General features: G+C 39.7%; 1 protein-coding gene across 2 annotated transcripts in view; it reads right to left on the bottom strand.

The window, feature by feature from the left end:
- Positions 1–18,915, bottom strand: part of RASGRP3 (RAS guanyl releasing protein 3) — a 101,910-nt gene that overhangs the window by 8,680 nt on the left and 74,315 nt on the right. For both annotated transcript variants that reach the window (XM_082852066.1, XM_082852065.1), the window contains 4 exons: positions 13,550–13,627; positions 10,063–10,176; positions 4,071–4,186; positions 1,338–1,485 (listed from right to left, as the gene is read on the bottom strand). In XM_082852066.1, coding sequence (XP_082708192.1) covers positions 1,338–1,485; positions 4,071–4,186; positions 10,063–10,176; positions 13,550–13,627 — 456 coding nt within the window. The remainder of the gene's footprint in view (positions 1–1,337; positions 1,486–4,070; positions 4,187–10,062; positions 10,177–13,549; positions 13,628–18,915) is intronic.

The following is an 18,915-nucleotide window of genomic DNA, read 5'->3' as shown; positions in this document are numbered from 1 at the left end:
TTACACATGGCTCCGTACCACTTGAGCATTTTTCAGGTCTAGATACAGGCAAACATTCCCATCAGAAGAGAGATACATGAAGAAGGAAAAGTATTTGTTTGATGATAAAATGGTCAGGTGATGCAATCCCAGTGGTGTAGCTGGTAGGAGAACCTCTCCTTCCCTGGGGTGGGCTAAGAGAGCTGGTTAGGCTGCCTTGCCCCTTGATCACAGCAGCTTCTATGATCACGGGGGGCCATCTTTGAGGTAACCACTGCCTCTAATTTACCTGTTCTCAGCGGGGTGTGTGCTTGAATTCAAACGCCTGCCCTTTGGCTCCCCAAAGCCAGTTATTCAAGACTGAAAGCGAAAAATGTAATTTAATGGGAGCGTATATGATATCAGCTACGAATTCCGTACGGGTCCACAGGGGGACATGACTGCTGAATGAAGCTAACAAAACTGAGCTGGCATCTGGACAAATGCCACTCACCTGGCAGCTGGGCTACCCTTGTGTAGAGTACTACATTTTCCATCTTACATTACTTGGATATCAACTAGAAGATGTTCAGAGCTCGAGGGTCTTTGTTTAACACCAGGGCCAAACATGACCTTAGTTGCTAAAGGATCATCAGATGTGGGGAAGTGAGGTGTACAACCTTCATTTGTTGCGGTGGTGTAGGTAGAGCCAGAACACTAGAGTTTGAATCCTGGCTCTAGTCATTACTGGCTGTGAAAACCTGGGAAACTTGAGTTATCCTCTCTGGACCTCTCTACATTCATATGCAAATGGGGAGAGTAAAAGGCCCACCTTATGGGCTAGTTATGAGGATTAATTACACTAATGCCTCAGGAAATGTTTTATTACTGTCAAATGCCGAGTAAATGTTATTTATTATTGTAACCATCTTCTCTTCGAAAAGATTTTTTTTCCTTTCTGAGTTATGAATTATGGAGCCATATCATGATAGATTTCTAGTGACTGACACCATATGAAACAAGAACTGAGAGGAACTGGCTATAATAAATATACCACTTAATTGCACTCAGTGATGGATGCCTTGGCTCATTGGGCAGAACTTTTCCCTGGCAGGTATTAACAGACAAACTGCTCTCCTGAGTTAATACGCCTCACCAACCTTCCCTGTCTTCTCCAGCCCTGCATTCCTAGAAAGAACATAGCTAAATCTGCAGATCTTGCTTTTGTTTTTAATTGAATGTTTATTTTCAGGGAGCCATCATGTTTTACTTTGGATCTAGGGCAGACAATGGACTCTGTTCATGTATCATTTTCCCACATTCTCAGAATACTGCACAAATCACTACATAGAAGAGAAAGCAATGGAAAACAGACTTACAAATCCTGCACAGTGTTCACAGAAGGTTGGCTTGAGATAGGTCATCTCCTGAAAATTATGGACAAATCCCGGTCCCATTTTACAGTGTAGTTGGGACTTAGCTCTCAGGAAGTAAGCCATCATTTCATCCTTACTAATTAAACCATCCCTGTGAAGAGAATCAAAGAAGAGAGGGATCTTTGAATGCCATGTTGCTAAGTAGTTGCCACACTTAAATCTCTCACCTCCCAAACCTTTCTGGACAAAAGCGGGGGGTGGGGGGTGGGGAATGTTCACTTTCCTGTCACATCTGAAAAGAGAGAAACTCAAAGGACAGCTTTCAGTGTCAAAGGCTTTCTTAGCAAGCAGAAGATATGTGTGTGTGTGCGTGTGTGTGTGTGTGTGTGTGTGTGTGTGTGGCTTGTGCACTGCAGCACAGAAAGTCTTCTTCATTACCAAGTAGTAGCTTCCAGAAAGACATCTCCTTTCTAGCCTTTGCCTCACAATAGAGTTTGCAAGAATCAGGTTGCTGGAGAAAGGCAGAAAACTGTGAAAACTGGACCTACCATTCTCATATTCATTCTGCCTGATGTCATCCAGGCCACTACCATTGGTAATCTTTTCATTCATGTCTTACTGGCTCACAGACCATTCACTAGAGTGATTCTCCCAGATCTTCTCCACATAGAAACTCTGGTTGCATCTACCACCACACACCCTGACTTCTTGTTTACCAAAAAAGATCAAATCCATTGGCGTAAGGGAGCTGCATATTGCCTTCTCTCCATACCCTTCCATGCCAGTTCAGAATTCCTTTATATCTCGTCGGTCCTCTCTTGGGGTCATTCTCCCCTCCCCCACTCTCCAGCCTCTCCAGGACCATGTTTCTCCTGCTGCATCTTGTCACCCACTCTTTCCTCTGTTTACAAATACACTCAGGACTTCCCCTTCTTACAAATGTCTTTCCTCAATCCTGCCTCCATTTCCAACATTTGTCTTTTCCCTTTTTCTTCTCTTACTCCTACAGTTTTCAAGAAGAGTACTCGTTAGACATTTTTTCCATTTCTTTCAATTACTCTTTCCTCCATATAATCAGGTTTCTAACCCACCATTCTACTGAAACTGTCACAGTGACATCCTCAGCAGTCTTTTCTCATTCCTTGAACTTGACCTCCTGGCAGCATGTGACATGGGACAGGTTTCCTCCTTTTTGACACTCCCTCCTCCACAGTCCCCTGTGATTCCATGTAGCCCTGGTTTCCCTCCTGCCTCTTATGCGCCTCCTTTGCCAGCTCTTCTGCAGGATCCACGTCTTCCTTTCAGTTGCTGCACGTGGGGAGAGGAGTCCCTGAAGCTGCATTCCTCAGGTCCCCATGCTCATGTTCCTCTAAACTTTCCCATCAGACTGTGCTCACACTCCTGGAACTCCAGCTAACACGACTGGGCTGAAGACCTAACAATCTACATCTCTTGCCCTAACCGTTCTACTGAATCTTGGCGCCATATCTTTGACAACTTGTTAGACTCTTCTCCTGGATGGTCCATTCTTTTCTCAAAATCAACATATCTAAGCCTGTCTGACAAAAGAAATCATGTAAGCTATGAATACTTTAAACCTTCATTTTTAGGGGAAAAAAGTTTTTTTAGGAAAAAAAATATATCTGCTGGGACACTCTCTGTTCCAAACAAGAACCGGCAGAGAAACAAAATGAAGACTGGGAAGTGATTTTAAGTTCATGTTCTATGAACATGTCACTGACAGAAACAAACTGAGGGAAGAAGTGGGTAGTTAGTGGGAAGTAAGTTTTATAAAATAAAACTTAAGTTTTATTTTATAAAGGAAGTGTATGTTTCTAATAACTTAATTTTATTTTAAAAGTATTCTCTGTTATACAATGAAGATGGATTAAGGTTTTAAGACGTTTATGATAAAGTACCAAGGCTTTAATTTTCGTTTAATTCTCACACCAACAAAAATATTAGAGAATTTTAATGTGATATAACTTGGACATTTAACCAATATAAAATCCAGCATTTCATTACAGATGATTTTTAAACTAGGAACTGATCTCACATAACTAAAAATGAAGTGATAAAATTATTAATGCCAGGGTTTCTTGGCAAATTTTTTTTTTAATCATTATATTTTTTTAATGATCCAGGTTTTAGCCTCTGAAGTTATTTAATCTCCCATGAATCATTTGAAGCTAAAGAGAAATATATTTTTTCCTTTGTTTCTCAAGACAACCTCTGAACTAGCAAATGAAAAAACAAAGCATAAACACTTCTTGGCTATCTGCAGCCATCACCGGCTCTCCTGAAGATCGTAAGTAATGTATAAAAAGATCTTACTTACTTGATGACTTTTAAGATTGCCCCTGGGTGCACTGATGCTGAGGACTCCACCATGCTAGATCTAACTATATTTAGTCTCTATTCTTTTTTGATGGAGGTTTTGGGGTTGATGAACTAGCTAAGTTGCAACAGTAATAATCGGAAATGGAGAGCTGGGCTAATTTGTAAGTGAGCACTTGTACTTAACACCGATGATGTGGTCTGACCTGTGATTCCATCCAGCCAGTCATGTTTGTGGACACCAAGAAAAAAATCAGTGAAAAGACACCTTAGACACCTTGCATCAATACACTAGGATCAACTCTGTCAAGACATAAATTAAAGGTTTCCCTGCTCTCCTTTCATAGTAATTTTCTGCTTCGGGACAGTTGCATTACAATAAAACAAAATTAAACTTACTGATCTTTGTCCAGCACACAAAAGGAATCCAAGAAGGGAAAATTGGCAGCTATACTTTCAAAGTCCTCTTGGGAGATGTACCCATCCTGGTCATGGTCATAATTTCTAAACACAGACTGCAAAGGAAAGGCAAATATTTATTGAATGACTATTTACGAATCAGCCTCTGAATTGTTACTGGGAAAACAATGATAACTAGCATATTATTCTTTCTATCAAGGAGCTTGGAATCTAGTGGGAGATAACAAAATTGAGATGCCTTTATGGTATAATGAGATAAGTGCAACGCTGAGGATAAAGACAGAGTGCTGGGGGAGGGGGGAAGGGGGATTTTAAATTGTTTCCTGGAGAAAGCAAGGTCTCAACTGAGACCTCAGGGTTGAGTAGGAGTAAGGCTTGGTGAATTCACAAATGCCAGTACCATGACAATAGAAAATGAAACTTTAAAATGTTAAATTATCTCAAAAATCAAAGTATACATTTAACGTAATTGCAGTCAAAATCCCGGTGGGAATTTGTTTGAAATGAACAAACTGATTCTAAAGTTCCTATAGAAGTGAACATGTTGAGAATAACCTAAAATTGTTTGTTTAAGATGAGGAGTAATGATCTCAGGCAAGGGAAACAAAAGCAAAATCAAACAACTGGGACTATATCAAACTAAAAAGCTTTTGCACAGGGAAGGAAACTATCAACAAAATGAAAAGGCCACCTACTGAATAGCCGAAGATACTTGCAAATGATATCTCTGATAAGGGGATAATATTCAAAATATACAAAGAACTCATACAACTCAATATCAAAAAACAAACAACCCAATTAAAAAATAGGTAGAGGACCTGAATAAACATTTTTCCAAAGAAGACTTACAGATGGCCAACAGACACATGAAAAGATGTTCAACATCACTTATCACTCATCTCAGGGAAATGCAAATCAAGACCACACAGAGATACCACCTCACACCTGTCAGAATGGCTATGATCAAAAAGACAACAAATAACAAGTGTTGGTGAGGGTGAGGAGAAAAGGGAACCCTCATGTACTGTTGTTGGGATTACAAATTGGTGCTGCTACTATGGAAAACAGAAGTTCCTCAAAAAATTAAAAACAGAGCTATCATACAATCCAGTAATTCCACTTCTGGGTATTTTTTCCAAAGAAATCAAAAACACTAATTTGAAAGATATATACATCCCTGTGTTCATTCCAGCATTATTTACAATAGCCAAGATATGGAAGCAACCTAAGTGTTCATCAATAGATGAATAGATAAAGATGTGGTATATAAATAAAATGGAATATGACTCAGCCATAAAAAAGGATGAAATCTTGCCATTTTTTGACAACATAGATAGACCTTAGGGAATTACTCTAAGTGAAATAAGTCAGGCGGAGAAAGACAAATATCATAGGATTTCTCTTGTATGTGGGGTCTAAAAAACAAATGAACAAACAAACAAAAAAAAAACAGAAACAGATTCATAGATACAGAGAACAAACACGTGGTTGCCAGAGGTGAGAGGAGTGGGAGGATGAATGAATAGGTGAGGGAAATTAAGAGGTGCAAACTTCCAGTTATAAAATAAATGAGTCACGGGATGGAAAGTACAGCATGGGTAATATAGTCAGTAATATTTTAATATCATTGTATGGTGATGGATGGTAACTAGACTTATTGTGGTGATCATTTTGTAATGTGTAGAAATATTGAATCACTATGTTGTGCACCTAGAACACCTAGAAGGTCAGTTATATTTCAACTAAAACAACGACGGGTAATGAGGGGCAATGTGCCCTATCAGAAATCAAAGATACATTAGTCAAAACAACATGGTATTGCAACTTACTGCAGAGAGTACAGTCCAGAAACAGATCCATATGTATGTAAGAATTCAGAATATCCAAAAGTATCTATTCAAATCCACAGGGAAATTATGGGTTATCTAATAATTGCTGTTGAGTTAAATGGCTGATAATCTTATAAAATAAATTGCCCCCAAACTAAATTCCAGATGCCTTAAATATTTTAATGTAAAAATTAAGTTATAAAAACCCAAAAGTAAATAGATAAAAATATTTTTCATGTTTTATTATCTTTGAGTAGGAAAGACCTTTCTTAGGACGACATCCAAGTCAGAGGTCATAAACAAAAGTATTTCATTACAATAAAATGCAAAATATCTGAATCAAAAAAGCTCAATTAACAAATTTAAATATAAATGACAGAGAAAATCATTTGCAACACTTACGAGAGGACACAAAAGGAAAACAGAGGATCACCAAAGTAAAAATACAAATGGACAATACATTCATGGAAAGACATTCAATTCTGCTAGTAATTATGGAAATACTAATGAAACTTTTTTTTTATCTCTCAAATTGGAAAACATTAAAACAATTGATAATTTCCTAGGGTTATGAGAAAATAGGCACTCTTATCAAGTTGGTAAAGCAAATAGCCACAATCTTTCTGGAGGACAATCAGTGCTTACTCTGACACAGCAATTCCACTTCTAGGAATTGTTCTAAGGAAATAACTGAACAAGCTTTCTCAAAGATATACATGTATATATGTGTGTGTGTATGGGGGGGGAGAATAAAATCATACAAGATGATCTACAATTTACCAGTGATTAACCCTAGACAGAAGAGACATCAAGTCCTGAAAGTAAAACTTTCTATTTCTGAAATGTTTTAATATTCAGCTTTTTAATTTTTTAATTTTTTTGCTGCACCACGTGGCTTGCGGGATCTTAATTCCCCAAACAGGGATTGAACCTGGGGCCATGTCAGTGAAAGTGCTGAGTCCTAACCAGTGGACTACCCTGGTTTTCTTTATAATCAGAGAAAAATAAGAAAGATTTTTCCGGGCTTCCCTGGTGGCGCAGTGGTTGAGAGTCCGCCTGCCGATGCAGGGGACACGGGTTCGTGCCCCGGTCTGAGAGGATCCCACATGCCACAGAGCGGCTGGGCCCGTGAGCCATGGCCGCTGAGCCTGCGCATCCAGAGCCTGTGCTCCGCAACGGGAGAGGCCACAACAGTGAGAGGCCCGTGTACAGCAAAAAAAAAAGAAAAAAGATTTTTCCATTGCCCTCTGCTAAATTGGATTTTCAAAAAGTTTGTAAGTTCTCCCTGCAAACACATGCATGCAAACATTTGACTTAGAGTCCAGTTATAATGAAGCAATCTCTCTTTCCCCTGTGATTTCTTTTTTTTTTTTAACATCTTTATTGGAGTATAATTGCTTTACAACGGTGTGTTAGTTTCTACTTTATAACAAAGTGAATCAGCTATATATACATATATATCCCCAAATCTCCTCCCTCTTGCATCTCCCTCCCACCCTCCCAGGTGGACACAAAGCACCGAGCTGATCTCCCTGTGCTATGCGGCTGCTTCCCACTAGCTATCTATTTTACACTTGGTAGAATATATAAGTCCATGCCACTTTCTCACTTCGTCCCAGATTACCCTTCCCCCTCCCCGTGTCCTCAAGTCCATCCTCTATGTCTGCGTCTTTATTCCTGTCCTGCCCCTAGGTTCTTCAGAACCGTATTTTTTTTTTTTTTTAGATTCCATATATATGTGTTAGCATATGGTATTTGTCTTTATCTTTCTGACTTCACTCCATATGACAGACTCTAGGTCCATCCACCTTCCTACAAATAACTCAATTTCCTTTCTTTTTATGGCTGAGTAATATTCCATTGTATATATGTGCCACATCTTCTTTATCCATTCATCTGTTGATGGACACTTAGGTTGCTTCCATGTCCTGGCTTTTGTAAATAGAGCTGCAATGAACATTGTGGTACATGACTCTTTTTGAATTATGGTTTTCTCAGGATATATGCCCAGTAGTGGGATTGCTGGGTCGTATGGTAGTTCTATTTGTAGTTTTTTAAGGAACCTCCATACTGTTCTCCATAGTGGCTGTATCAATTTACACTCCCACCAACAGCGCAAGAGGGTTCCCTTTTCTCCACACCCTCTCCAGCATTTATTGTTTGTAGATATTTTGATGATGGCCATTCTGACTGGTGTGAGGTGATACCTCATTGTAGTTTTGATTTGCATTTCTCTAATGATTAGTGATGTTGAACATTCTTTCATGTGTTTGTTGGCAATTCCCCTGTGGTTTCTGTTATATATTATCTGTATTGCCTTAGGGCACAACTGTTCCAGGAGTATTTTGGGAAGTTGGCAAAGTATAAATGAACAAATTACTTAATTAAAAATATGATTGTTTAGCACCCATTGCAAGTTTATCCATAAATAACTGAATTTTTTTGCAAGTCTCACTATCAATGCTTATCCATAATCAAAATTGCTTAAAAATGAACTACTATGGAGTGCTTACGATTTATAGTTTAATACCCGTATTTATACTGAGAGTACAAGATTTTTTTGGAATAAAATTCATTATGGAAATTCAAATGAAACCCAGCCATTTATTCAATTAAATCAATAGTACTCAATCTAACCAAACTGGGCCAACCTTCCCCCATGAAACTGGAATTGGAGAAAAGAGGTAAGGTACAAAGGGGTGGGGGAGAAAGAGGCTCCTCGTGTGGAGCAAGGAAAGTCTGTCTGCAGAGAATGGAGTGAGCATTCAGAGAAAAGCAGAGGAGAGAGTAGGAGAAAAAATACTTCATTCATTTCCTGATTCTAGACCTTCCTGAGCTGCAACTCCATGCACCCAGATCCTTTGCCCACCTTCCCTGGCTCCAAGTTGGGTCTGTCACTACCACATCATCACATGGTCTCCACTGGACCTTATGGCTGTCTCATCCCCTTCCCTCACCCTTTCTAATCTCCCCTTCCTGACTCCCATGCCCCATGCAACTTTTCTTTCAGCACTTCATAGTTCCATGGATAATCCAAGATATAGAACATTCTTTTTCTGTAAACGTCCTTTCCCAGCAAAGAGCACATAATATCCCAAAGACTTGTTCCTATTGCATCTGAGGATGTACTAGTCCATGAAGGGAGATGTTTAATCAACAATCACAATTTCTAGTGTCTGAGATACTTCCATCTTTCCCACATTGGTGCATCTACTCTTTTTTTGTTGTTTTTAATATGGAAAATTCTGACACAATCTTGCCCTTCATTAAGTGATGTTTCTGACCTAAATGCTGTTGTGCTGTGGTGTCACAGACCCCCAAATATATACAGCTGGAGAAACTACTCAACTTACAGTATTGTTTCCTACCCTCAGGTAACCAATTTATCCAGCATTTTATGGTGACCCATGTGGGTTTTTTTTTTATAAACTTATTTATTTATTTACTTATTCTTGGCTCCATTGGTTCTTTGTTGCTGCCTGAGGGCTTTTTCTAGTTGCGGTGAGCAGGGGCTACTCTTTGTTGCGGTGTACGGGCTTCTCATTGGGTGGCTTCTCTTATTGTGGAGCATGGACTCTAGGTGCGTGGGCCTCAGTAGTTATGGCACGTGGGCTTCAGTAGTTGTGGCATGCAGGCTCAGTAGTTGTGGCTTGTGGGCTCTAGAGTGTAGGCTCAGTAGTTGTGGTGCACGGGCTTAGTTGCTCAGCGACATGTGGGACCTTCCTGGACCAGGGCTCAAACCCGTATCCCTTGAATTGACAGGCAGATTCTTAACCACTGCACCACCAGGGAAGCCCCCCATGTGGGTTTTAATGAGTAGATTCTAATCCTCAAACAGTCCCTTGGGTTGCAGGAACAATGACAGAAGTGTCAAATGCCTGGGGAAGTGAGGGGTTCTAAGTAGCTGAGAGTATTTGGGCAAGTGAGAACTGACAGACAGGAAGGGGAAAGGGGGACTTCCTGGGAGGTTCTTCCCCAGAAGCCAGTGCCAGGTAGAGCTAAGTGTCTGCTGAATTGCTCTTACTTGCTAGAGGGCTGTTTTCATGGACTCCATCTGATTCCTGGGCAACCAGAGAATATTCTGGAAAGAGAAAGGGGCCTCCTTTTAACTGCTCACATTTAACTGTCCCTCAACCACTTACCTCAACTAATTTCCTTATGTGTTTGTTGATGACTGTAGGATCTGGCTTTGGCATCACGCCTGAGGCCCACTCCAGGGGCACCACGGGCTTGGTGGGCGTCGTAGGGGAGGTAGGCTGCTGACAGAAAACACACACATTTTTCAACTTTATCTGGGGCCTCAAGCAATTTGGACCAGGGACACTGAGAAAGCCATATAAGTTTTGCATATTAATATCAGTAAAAACTTCTGTTTATGTAGTACTTAAATATTTTGAAAACATCAGTGAAAATTTTGTTAATGCAATATTTTGTCTGTAGAATCTAATCTGTAACTAAATACATATTTTGTTTAACAGCAGCCTAGACTGTATTATTTTAGGTGGAAAAAAATATTGCTCTCCCAGCTCACCCAAAAATCCTATCCAAGTTCCCCAGATACTACTAAAACACCCTTAAACATCTGTGTAACAATCCATACAATTTTTTGCTTGTATAATACAAAGCACATAAAACACCAGTTATCTAATTCTTCAATAGTCAGTGCTAGTGATAAATTAGGTGTGTGCAGTAAGTGGCCAGCAGTGCACAGCCAAGTTTATGCCATCTTACCAGCATCTCTCAATATGCTTAATCAGTTCTTGACGGTTTGGCTAATCATTAGCTCTCTCGAGCCCCGCTTTGGTGAACTTGTTTCCTCCACAGGTTCTTCCACATTCGTGCAAGACATTTTCACTTAATAATGTGGAGAAGATGGTAGCAATAATGTATAACTCGTTTACACAACACAAGTGTGAAACACAATCCTATTGGGAGCCAAGAGTGCTGTGCACTTCGTATCCTCTCCCTAGGGATCTCATATGATGAAATATTTTTGCTGGTGCATGCATACAAACCTGTATTAGCAGGTTGTTTTTAAATTTGATACCGAGTTTGGGATAACCATTTTTGCAAGAGGAGTTGAGGTGTAACTGTAAAGATTTAAGCCTCTACCAATGTTGTGAGGTGGGTGCTGCTGTGAGCTACAAACAGGACAAAAAATTATCTGCCATCTGAATATGGTCACTCTCACACACAGTTTCTCTCTCTCTCTCACACACACACATGCACACACACAAGCCTTTCATCTTGTTGATATAATAAAGGATTAAACCCTTGGTTCCCAAACTATACAGCAAGGCACACGCCTCCTCTGGAGCACTGCGACGAACTCAGAGGGTTACCGAAAGATATTTCAAACTTCTAAGGGAAATACAGCAATACTCAATATTTGTCAATAGCACACGAACTACCAGCTTGAAATAGTTCACAATTCACCCATCAGCTCATGCCACATTTCTATCAATGATATCATGTCCTTGAGAAGCAAAAAATCAATGTGGAACAAGCAATAAAGGTGACAGTATCCAATCTGATTCCAAGATTTAAGAAATTGTACCATGCCCAACAGGCACACATATCCATTAGTAATTGTGGTTATTTAAGAATGAAATAAAAATGTTATTGTTTTCAATCTGTGTGTATTATTTTTTCAGGCAGGTAATAAGCCATTAGAATATCAATGTTTATACATATTTAGTTGCTTGGACCTAACTATTCTATAAGTGAACCTGTTAGGTATTTCTTCTGACCTAGAGGGAGCATGAAAAAACTGAGACATGAATTAAAACACAAAAAATTATGAGGCACTAAGGGTGCCATGAACAGAATAAGGTTGAGAAGCTCTGGGACTAACTAGGTGAGGTTGGCCAGTGCTAACTGTAAGCACATTAAAGCTACAGGCTCTCAGGCATATAATCCTGACGGGAAATTGTTCTTAGTTACCAGTATGTGTCGAACACTAAATACAAAATAAGGTGACATTCCACTTAGAGAAGAGACAGAAAGGGACTGGGAAATGTGTTTTCATAGATCATGGGATTTTAGCACTCGAAAGGGGCTTTGAAAGCTTCTGCTTTTACAAGAGATAAAAAGACTTTTTTATGTTGGATGGAAATGTCTCCTAAAATTGGTAAAACTTGATCCTGAAAATAAACCAAAGTAAATCTAAAAGGCACAAATCAGCCATGTGTGCTAAAATGGTCATTCTTACCCTGTTTCTGAACAAGGGGTGGTGGGAAAATAATGGGCAGCATCACGCTGTAGAAAAAGCACAGGCGGTGAAGGCAGACTCCTGAGACCAGTCCAAATTCTCCTACTGACTGGCTCTGTGGTCTGTGTAAGACACCTATGCTCACCGGACTCTGTTTCCTTAACAGAGTTAATGAGATAACATATATATTATGACCTGCCAGGCATCCAACAACCAACAGGTGGCAATTAAGGTGCCTAGTTATAGGTAAAGGAAGGCGTCAGGAGGTGGCAATGCTGTGTGTGCATGTACAGGACAGCTTCATCACACCAAAGCTATGGAATGAGGGAGGAGCTTACGAATTCCTTTTTTTCAGTAACATTACTTTTCTTTCTAGCTCTCTCTTCATCACGCGAACTTTGAAGAGTCTGGTCCTAACCCCTCCCTTTGCCTGTGCTGTATCTTCCCATATGGCTGCCTTCTGCAGTGTCCCCAGGAGATGGGCTTCTTGGGGTTGGCAGGGAGGGGAACATGGTGATGGACCACCACAGACATTATTTTAAGAACAGATGCTACCAGGTCAACTGACTCAGACTCAAGTTCATAGTCTCCCACCTGGCCTTTACTGTGAACAGCATTCACAGTCATTCTGCCTCTTTCAGTTCGATGGTTCAGAATGGTAGTAGGTATTAATAGATGGACAGACTTAGGCCCTAGGGTTGCTGGCAACGTGCCACAGAACTCAACTGGTACGGAGGTAATGAATGAGACCTTCATAAGAAAACAGATCTCAGGATATAAGAAGCAGACAAATTTTTTTTCAACATGCAAACCTCATCCTCATTGTAAATTTCATATTCACCCAGATATTTGTTTTTTTACTAGTGCAAAGCATATCTGAGCTACAGTCCACTTGATAAGAGTAATGAGCAGTGTACATTCAGTAATTCAGTTTCTTCAACTCATTATATAATGTTTCTTTACTAAGACTCAGCTATCAATTAAGTGAGACTCTATCCAATGTGATACTGAAATTCTGAGCTGGATGAATCATTAGTAGAGAAATTCGTGAATTATGATTAGGGTATTTAAAATTTATTAAATCTAATTTTATGTAGAATCAGTTTTTTTAAAAAAAGCCTAGAATGGTCATTCAAATTATTGTTCCTTCTTTTTTGGGGACGGGGCAGGTTCTCAGAGGGAACATGGAAGATCAACAATAAAACAGAGTAACTGGAAATGATGTTCTTCTTTTTTAGCTTCTAATGTGAAGAAATAATTATCTGTCAGGGCTAAGCTGTTCCATTGGTAAAATGGGAAGAATATAGATTTTTTAATTCTTCAATTTTAGATCACAAAGCACTACTGTAATGGTCAATTATTGTAAATATAAAATAATGGTGTTTGTCACTGAACCCGAGAGAGAAAACAATACTCACCGATTTAGAATTTCTAGGCTCCAGCACCAGTGATAGTTTGTAAATATCATCTTCTGTGTGATAGAGGTCCAGAGAAAGCTACAACAAATTAGAAGGGATAAATAAGGATGTTGAATCATTTATTTACTTATTTACATTACTGAAATTTTTCCAAACTGAATGCTTAAGCTCAATGTCTAATAACTTGAGTGAATGTAGAACGTTAAAAAAATAGCATGCAGAGGTGGAAAATGAAATTTTTTTTAAAGAAGTTTTAATATTTTATTTTTTGGCCACGCAGGATGTGGGATCTTAGTTCCTCAACCAAGGAGCAAACCCACGCCCCCTGCATTGGAAGCGCGGAGTCTTAACTACCGGGCCGCCAGGGAAGTCCCAGAAAACGAAATTTTAAAAAGAAAAAAGTTAAGCCTAGTGTGGTCATCAGCATCAACAAGAACCATTGACTCAATTTTTCTTGATAATTATTGAGTAGCTCCTAAGCACCAAGCACTGAGCTGGAGATAAGGGATCCTTGATGTTACAGGCTAGGACTGGGGACAGGTGTATAAAATAAGACTTGGAAATGGAATAAATGGTGTCTTGGAGGTTTGACTAAAGAACTGCAGAAATGAAAGAGCAATTAATAGGTTTCTATTATTTCAGGGTATTGTGCTAAATTCTGGTGCTATAAAATGGTATAAAATCATTCCTGCCCTCAAGGGCCAGACACCTTATTTGACTAAATAGGACCTGAACACAAAAAGATATATTCACATCAACAAAAGGCAACACATGCTAAATGTGAAGGAAGTTGCCCCACTCTAAGTGCTATAGGAATTTTTCAGGGAGGCAGCGTGTAAAGCATGAGGGAGAGGTTTTGGAGACCGGTGGGTTTGAGTTCAAATTCTGAACCTGCCACTGGTTAGCTCTGTGACCTTGAGCCAGTTATTTCCTCTCTGACACTCAGTTTCCACTCCTGTAAAATGATCACAAAAGTCCCTATCTAATTGGATTTTTATCAGAATCAAATGAAATAATGCATGTAAAGTACTTCACACAGGACCTAGTACACAGTGAAATCTCAGGAAATGTAATCTGGTGTTGTTGATGTTATTGTTATTATTATAGCTGTTACAACTACTTTTATTATTATGTGTGGGGGCCACTGAGGACAGAAATGATCAGGATGGATTCACAGAGGAACTTGTGAACTGGGACCTAACTGGGAGGACTTGGAGAAATAGAGACAGAGAGAAAGATTAGGGTAGGCAAGGATAAGAATGTAAATGAAGATTAAACTGCGTGGATAAAATCTGCAAAACCTTAAAATGCATGGTCCCACTTACCTAAAACAGATGTCATAAGATTTAAAATAAGCCTGGATAATTCCCACACGTGCCCTTCAATGTTAAGAACCTGATGAATCATACCATTTTATCAACAGGGAAGAGAACCAGGTGCCCTGCCCTTTCTCTGACCATTTTAAGCATGAAAATTTTCCTTTGACATATTTTGTCTAAAGATAAAGGCTTAATGTGAAAGGCTTTATTCCATTTCCAAGTCTTATTTTATACACCTGTCCCTGGTCCTAGCCTGTAACATCAAGGATCCCTTATCTCCAGCTCAGTGCCTGTGCTTAGGAGCAAGAGAAAACTCAGAGGCACAGGATGTCTTTCAAGGATTTATCTTGCTGTCCTATCTCATTTTTTTAAAAAAGAAACTGGCATTATAAACTGTCATTTTTGCATCATTCATTCAACAAATATTTATTGCTCACCTAATATATGGCGGGGACCATTGTAGTCAGTATTCTAGCTACTAAATACAGCAGTTAAATTAAGGATTTCATATATCTGGTCATGTATTGCATTATCTAGACTTTGTCATCTAAAGGTTTTTTTAAGCATAATAAAATTGACTTTACTATAAAATTGCCCCAGTATCATTTCAGATCATGAAAATCATGCTCACAAAGAATGCACACTGTATCCACCTTCCTCTGAACAGCAGTCACTTCTACGTCCAGGGGCCCTGCCTTTTTTCAGGAGAGGAACTGTCCCCATGTCACAAACAAATGCTTTGAGGAACCAGACCACCATATAAAAGAGTGAAGGGAGATGCATGAAAGGGATATTGTGATAGAGGCATTGGTATAACAATGTATTTGGTAAAAGAGTTTTGCAGATATGATTAACTTGGGGATCTCTCCTCATAGCTCAACAATAAGAAAAATTTGTGCTGATAAGTGGAATTTGACACTGGATCTCTGGGTTAGGGAAGCAATAGGGGAAGGTGTGATCACTGATGAATGGGAGATAGCCACTACTCATCTAAGGCAAATTGTTGTCAGTTTGATGACAATTGCCACATCTAATTTGTCAAGAGAAGTCAGAAATCTAGAGTTTTATATAAAATATCCTCATTTTTAAGCACTGGCAACTAATAACAGATTTTTTTTTATGATTCCATGTGGGCCAAATAAAACACAACTGCCATGGGCAGTTGCCCACTGTTTTGTAAATTCCACAACAGAAGACTCTACTGGTCTCTAAGCTTCATGAAAGGAGACAGTACATTTGTAATCCCACCTCTATATTCCCAGTCCTAGTTTGCTACCTTGCACTGTGAATGTGACATAGACAGAAAACTGACTGACTTCTTCCTTTTGACTTCCTTGTTGTCAGGAGTTAATCCGGGCTTTGATGAGTATGTTCCTGTCCTCCTGACTCTTCCTCTGATGACAGCACTGGCATCTGCTGGAAAGGAGATGCCAGCAGTGCAAGAATATCCAACCAGAAACCCAAATAAGCCACACACTAAATAGGGGAGATGCTCTTTCAAAAGACACAGAACATCCCTGAGTATTGTCATACGTCACATGGACAGATATCTGACTCTATGATGGAAATATTTTTGTTTTCTCCCAATGTTTGCTCTCCATTTATTAGTGGTCGTATGAACCTAGGCAAGTCATTAATCTTCTTGAGTCTGTCTCTTGATCTGTAAAATGGGAGTCATCAATAATAGCTCCCTCCCAGGATTGTTGTGAGGATTGAATGAGCTAATGGTGTCCAATGGGATTTGTTTAGAGGGCCACACAGATGGGAATTGCAGGGTTTGGCTCCCAATCAGTGCAGCAGCCAAATGCCACTGTGCTCATCCACGAGTGCAGAGCCACCTTCTGGGTTAACTCTAGCCATCTCTCTGCTTTCCAAGCTGCGATCCTACTTGCTTTCTCAGATCTCCTCTGGGCCTTATGGCCCTGCACAAAGTGATCTGTTCTACTTCCTACACACCTTTTAAATAATATAGGCAGCTTGTCAATGGGGTTTCAAAAATATTTATTTGTGTCTAACATATTTTAAGCTTGTTTGTTTCTAAAAAATGTTCTGAGTCACTGTTTCAGGTTGTTGCTTTTACATCCAAGCCTATCAGCAAAGATGGCTGTGGATTTAGTCTGCACCTCAGGACCGACATTGTCTTGACTGGAGAATTGTAAAATAACACACACTTGGTCATCAAACTATCTCCATTCACCATTTTTGCAATTCTTCCTCTTCCTCCTCCTCTTCTTCTTTCTTCTTTCTTCTTCTTCTTCTTCGATTGTAAAAATACAGGGGCTTTCCAGTAATTTGCATATACTCAGAATGGTAAATGTAACTGATAGATCTAAAAATACTATGAAAAAAATCAGACTATTTTGTATACCATGAAACAAGAAGCGTCAGTTTAAAAGCTCCTGGTTACATGAATTGGGATCACAGTGGAAAATGTCTTCTCCAGATCTTCCCTAAAAAGGGGAACAATACAAATCCCAACAGTTTGGCGGTGTGGTCCTCTTTCCTTCATGTGCCCAGTACTGTTCAGGGGGCTCAGATTACAATGATAAAAATGGCAAACATAGTCCCTGCTTGCATAGATTTCATTTTGTAATTAACTCTTTCTTTACACACCCATGAAGAGGGAGAGAGACTATTTAATTTTCACAGATGCAAAATAAAGTAAATGTCAGCAATATTCCCACATTACAGAGTAAATGTCCATCAGAGAGAGAAAGAGAGACACACACACAAACTGGGATTCAGAAGTTGGCTATTTGCAAGCCTTTTGTCCGTTATGAATCGCAGCTTCTTCATTTCTAAAATAGGAAGGGGCAGGGGTGATGTTACACCCTCTGACCTGCCCAGGCAGGTGTGTGTGTGTGAGAATCTACTGAGGAAATGTATGTGAAAAGTGCTGTGAAAACTGTAATCAACTATTACAGAAAGTTCAAGCATTGCTATACAGCCTACTGCACAGAGCAGGCATTTAGCAATTGTTCATTAACTTAAGAGTTCTCATTTTCTTTCTTCCAGGGCTCTCAATCATATATCAGCTTCCTCACCTGGGACCATGTTTAGAAGCAGTCACTTCAGGCAGAAACTTGACCTAGAGTCTTGGAGCAAAAAGGATCACCCCTTCAATGCTGTGCTTAATAAGAATGACCTCACATGCATTTGGGCAGCTGCAGTCAACATATGGTTCTAATCTCAACATGTATGTGGTTCATGAAATGCTCACTGGGCTCCAGTGAACACCTCCTGGGAGTCTCCTCCATCCTCATTCTGAGGAGATTAATCTGCCTAGGGCCAGGAAGAATGAATGCACCGAACTTTCTCCTTGGTTGTGGGGAGAGAGGAAGGCTTTTGGCTTTAAATAGAAACTGGCTTGACAATTGTGCTCATCTGCGGAACTGTGCTATCCTGATGAGCCACTGGGCCGGAACCACAGAATTAGGTTGACACTTGGTTCCTTAGTCCCAAGGCTCCACCATTCCTTACATCTAGCACCACAGAAGTTTAGAGCTGGATGAGATCTTACAAATGAACACAAAACCCTTTAGGAAAAATCCAAAGTCAAGACTAGTTAGCAAGGAGACAAAGCTAAGTAACTGCAGAGGCAGGACAAAAAGTTATGTCTCCCATCTGAGACTCTTGCCACTATATTACACTATACTCTACAATGCTGCTGTGACTAAATATGGTGCTTGGTGGCTTCTAAATTTTCCTTCAATTCCTGAGAGAGAGAGAAAAAGAGAGAGAGAGAGAGAGATACACAGAGAGACTGAGAGATTGAGTCTTTTTCTTTTTTCTTTCGTTTCCAGCAAAAATGAATTATTTCTTAGCTTTTACTTCTGGAGTTCAGATTTTCCATCTGTAGCCCCAAAATTTCATTCCAAATCCTTTAGTATTTCTCAAATATCTGTCCTGATGTTGCCTGCTGCATTTACAATTCAAATTTCTTTTCCCTACTTCCATTATTATTTTTTATCCAGATGAGGAATTGCCCAGCATAGGCAGCTGCTCATGAAGTTCTCCCCCAGCTCGTGGAGGCAGCCTGAGCACAGA

This window comes from Leucopleurus acutus, assembly GCF_964270905.1.
Source record: "Leucopleurus acutus genome assembly, chromosome: 12".
NCBI classification, from domain to species: Eukaryota; Metazoa; Chordata; class Mammalia; order Artiodactyla; family Delphinidae; genus Leucopleurus; species Leucopleurus acutus.
This window is presented reverse-complemented; position numbering and strand designations above follow the sequence as displayed.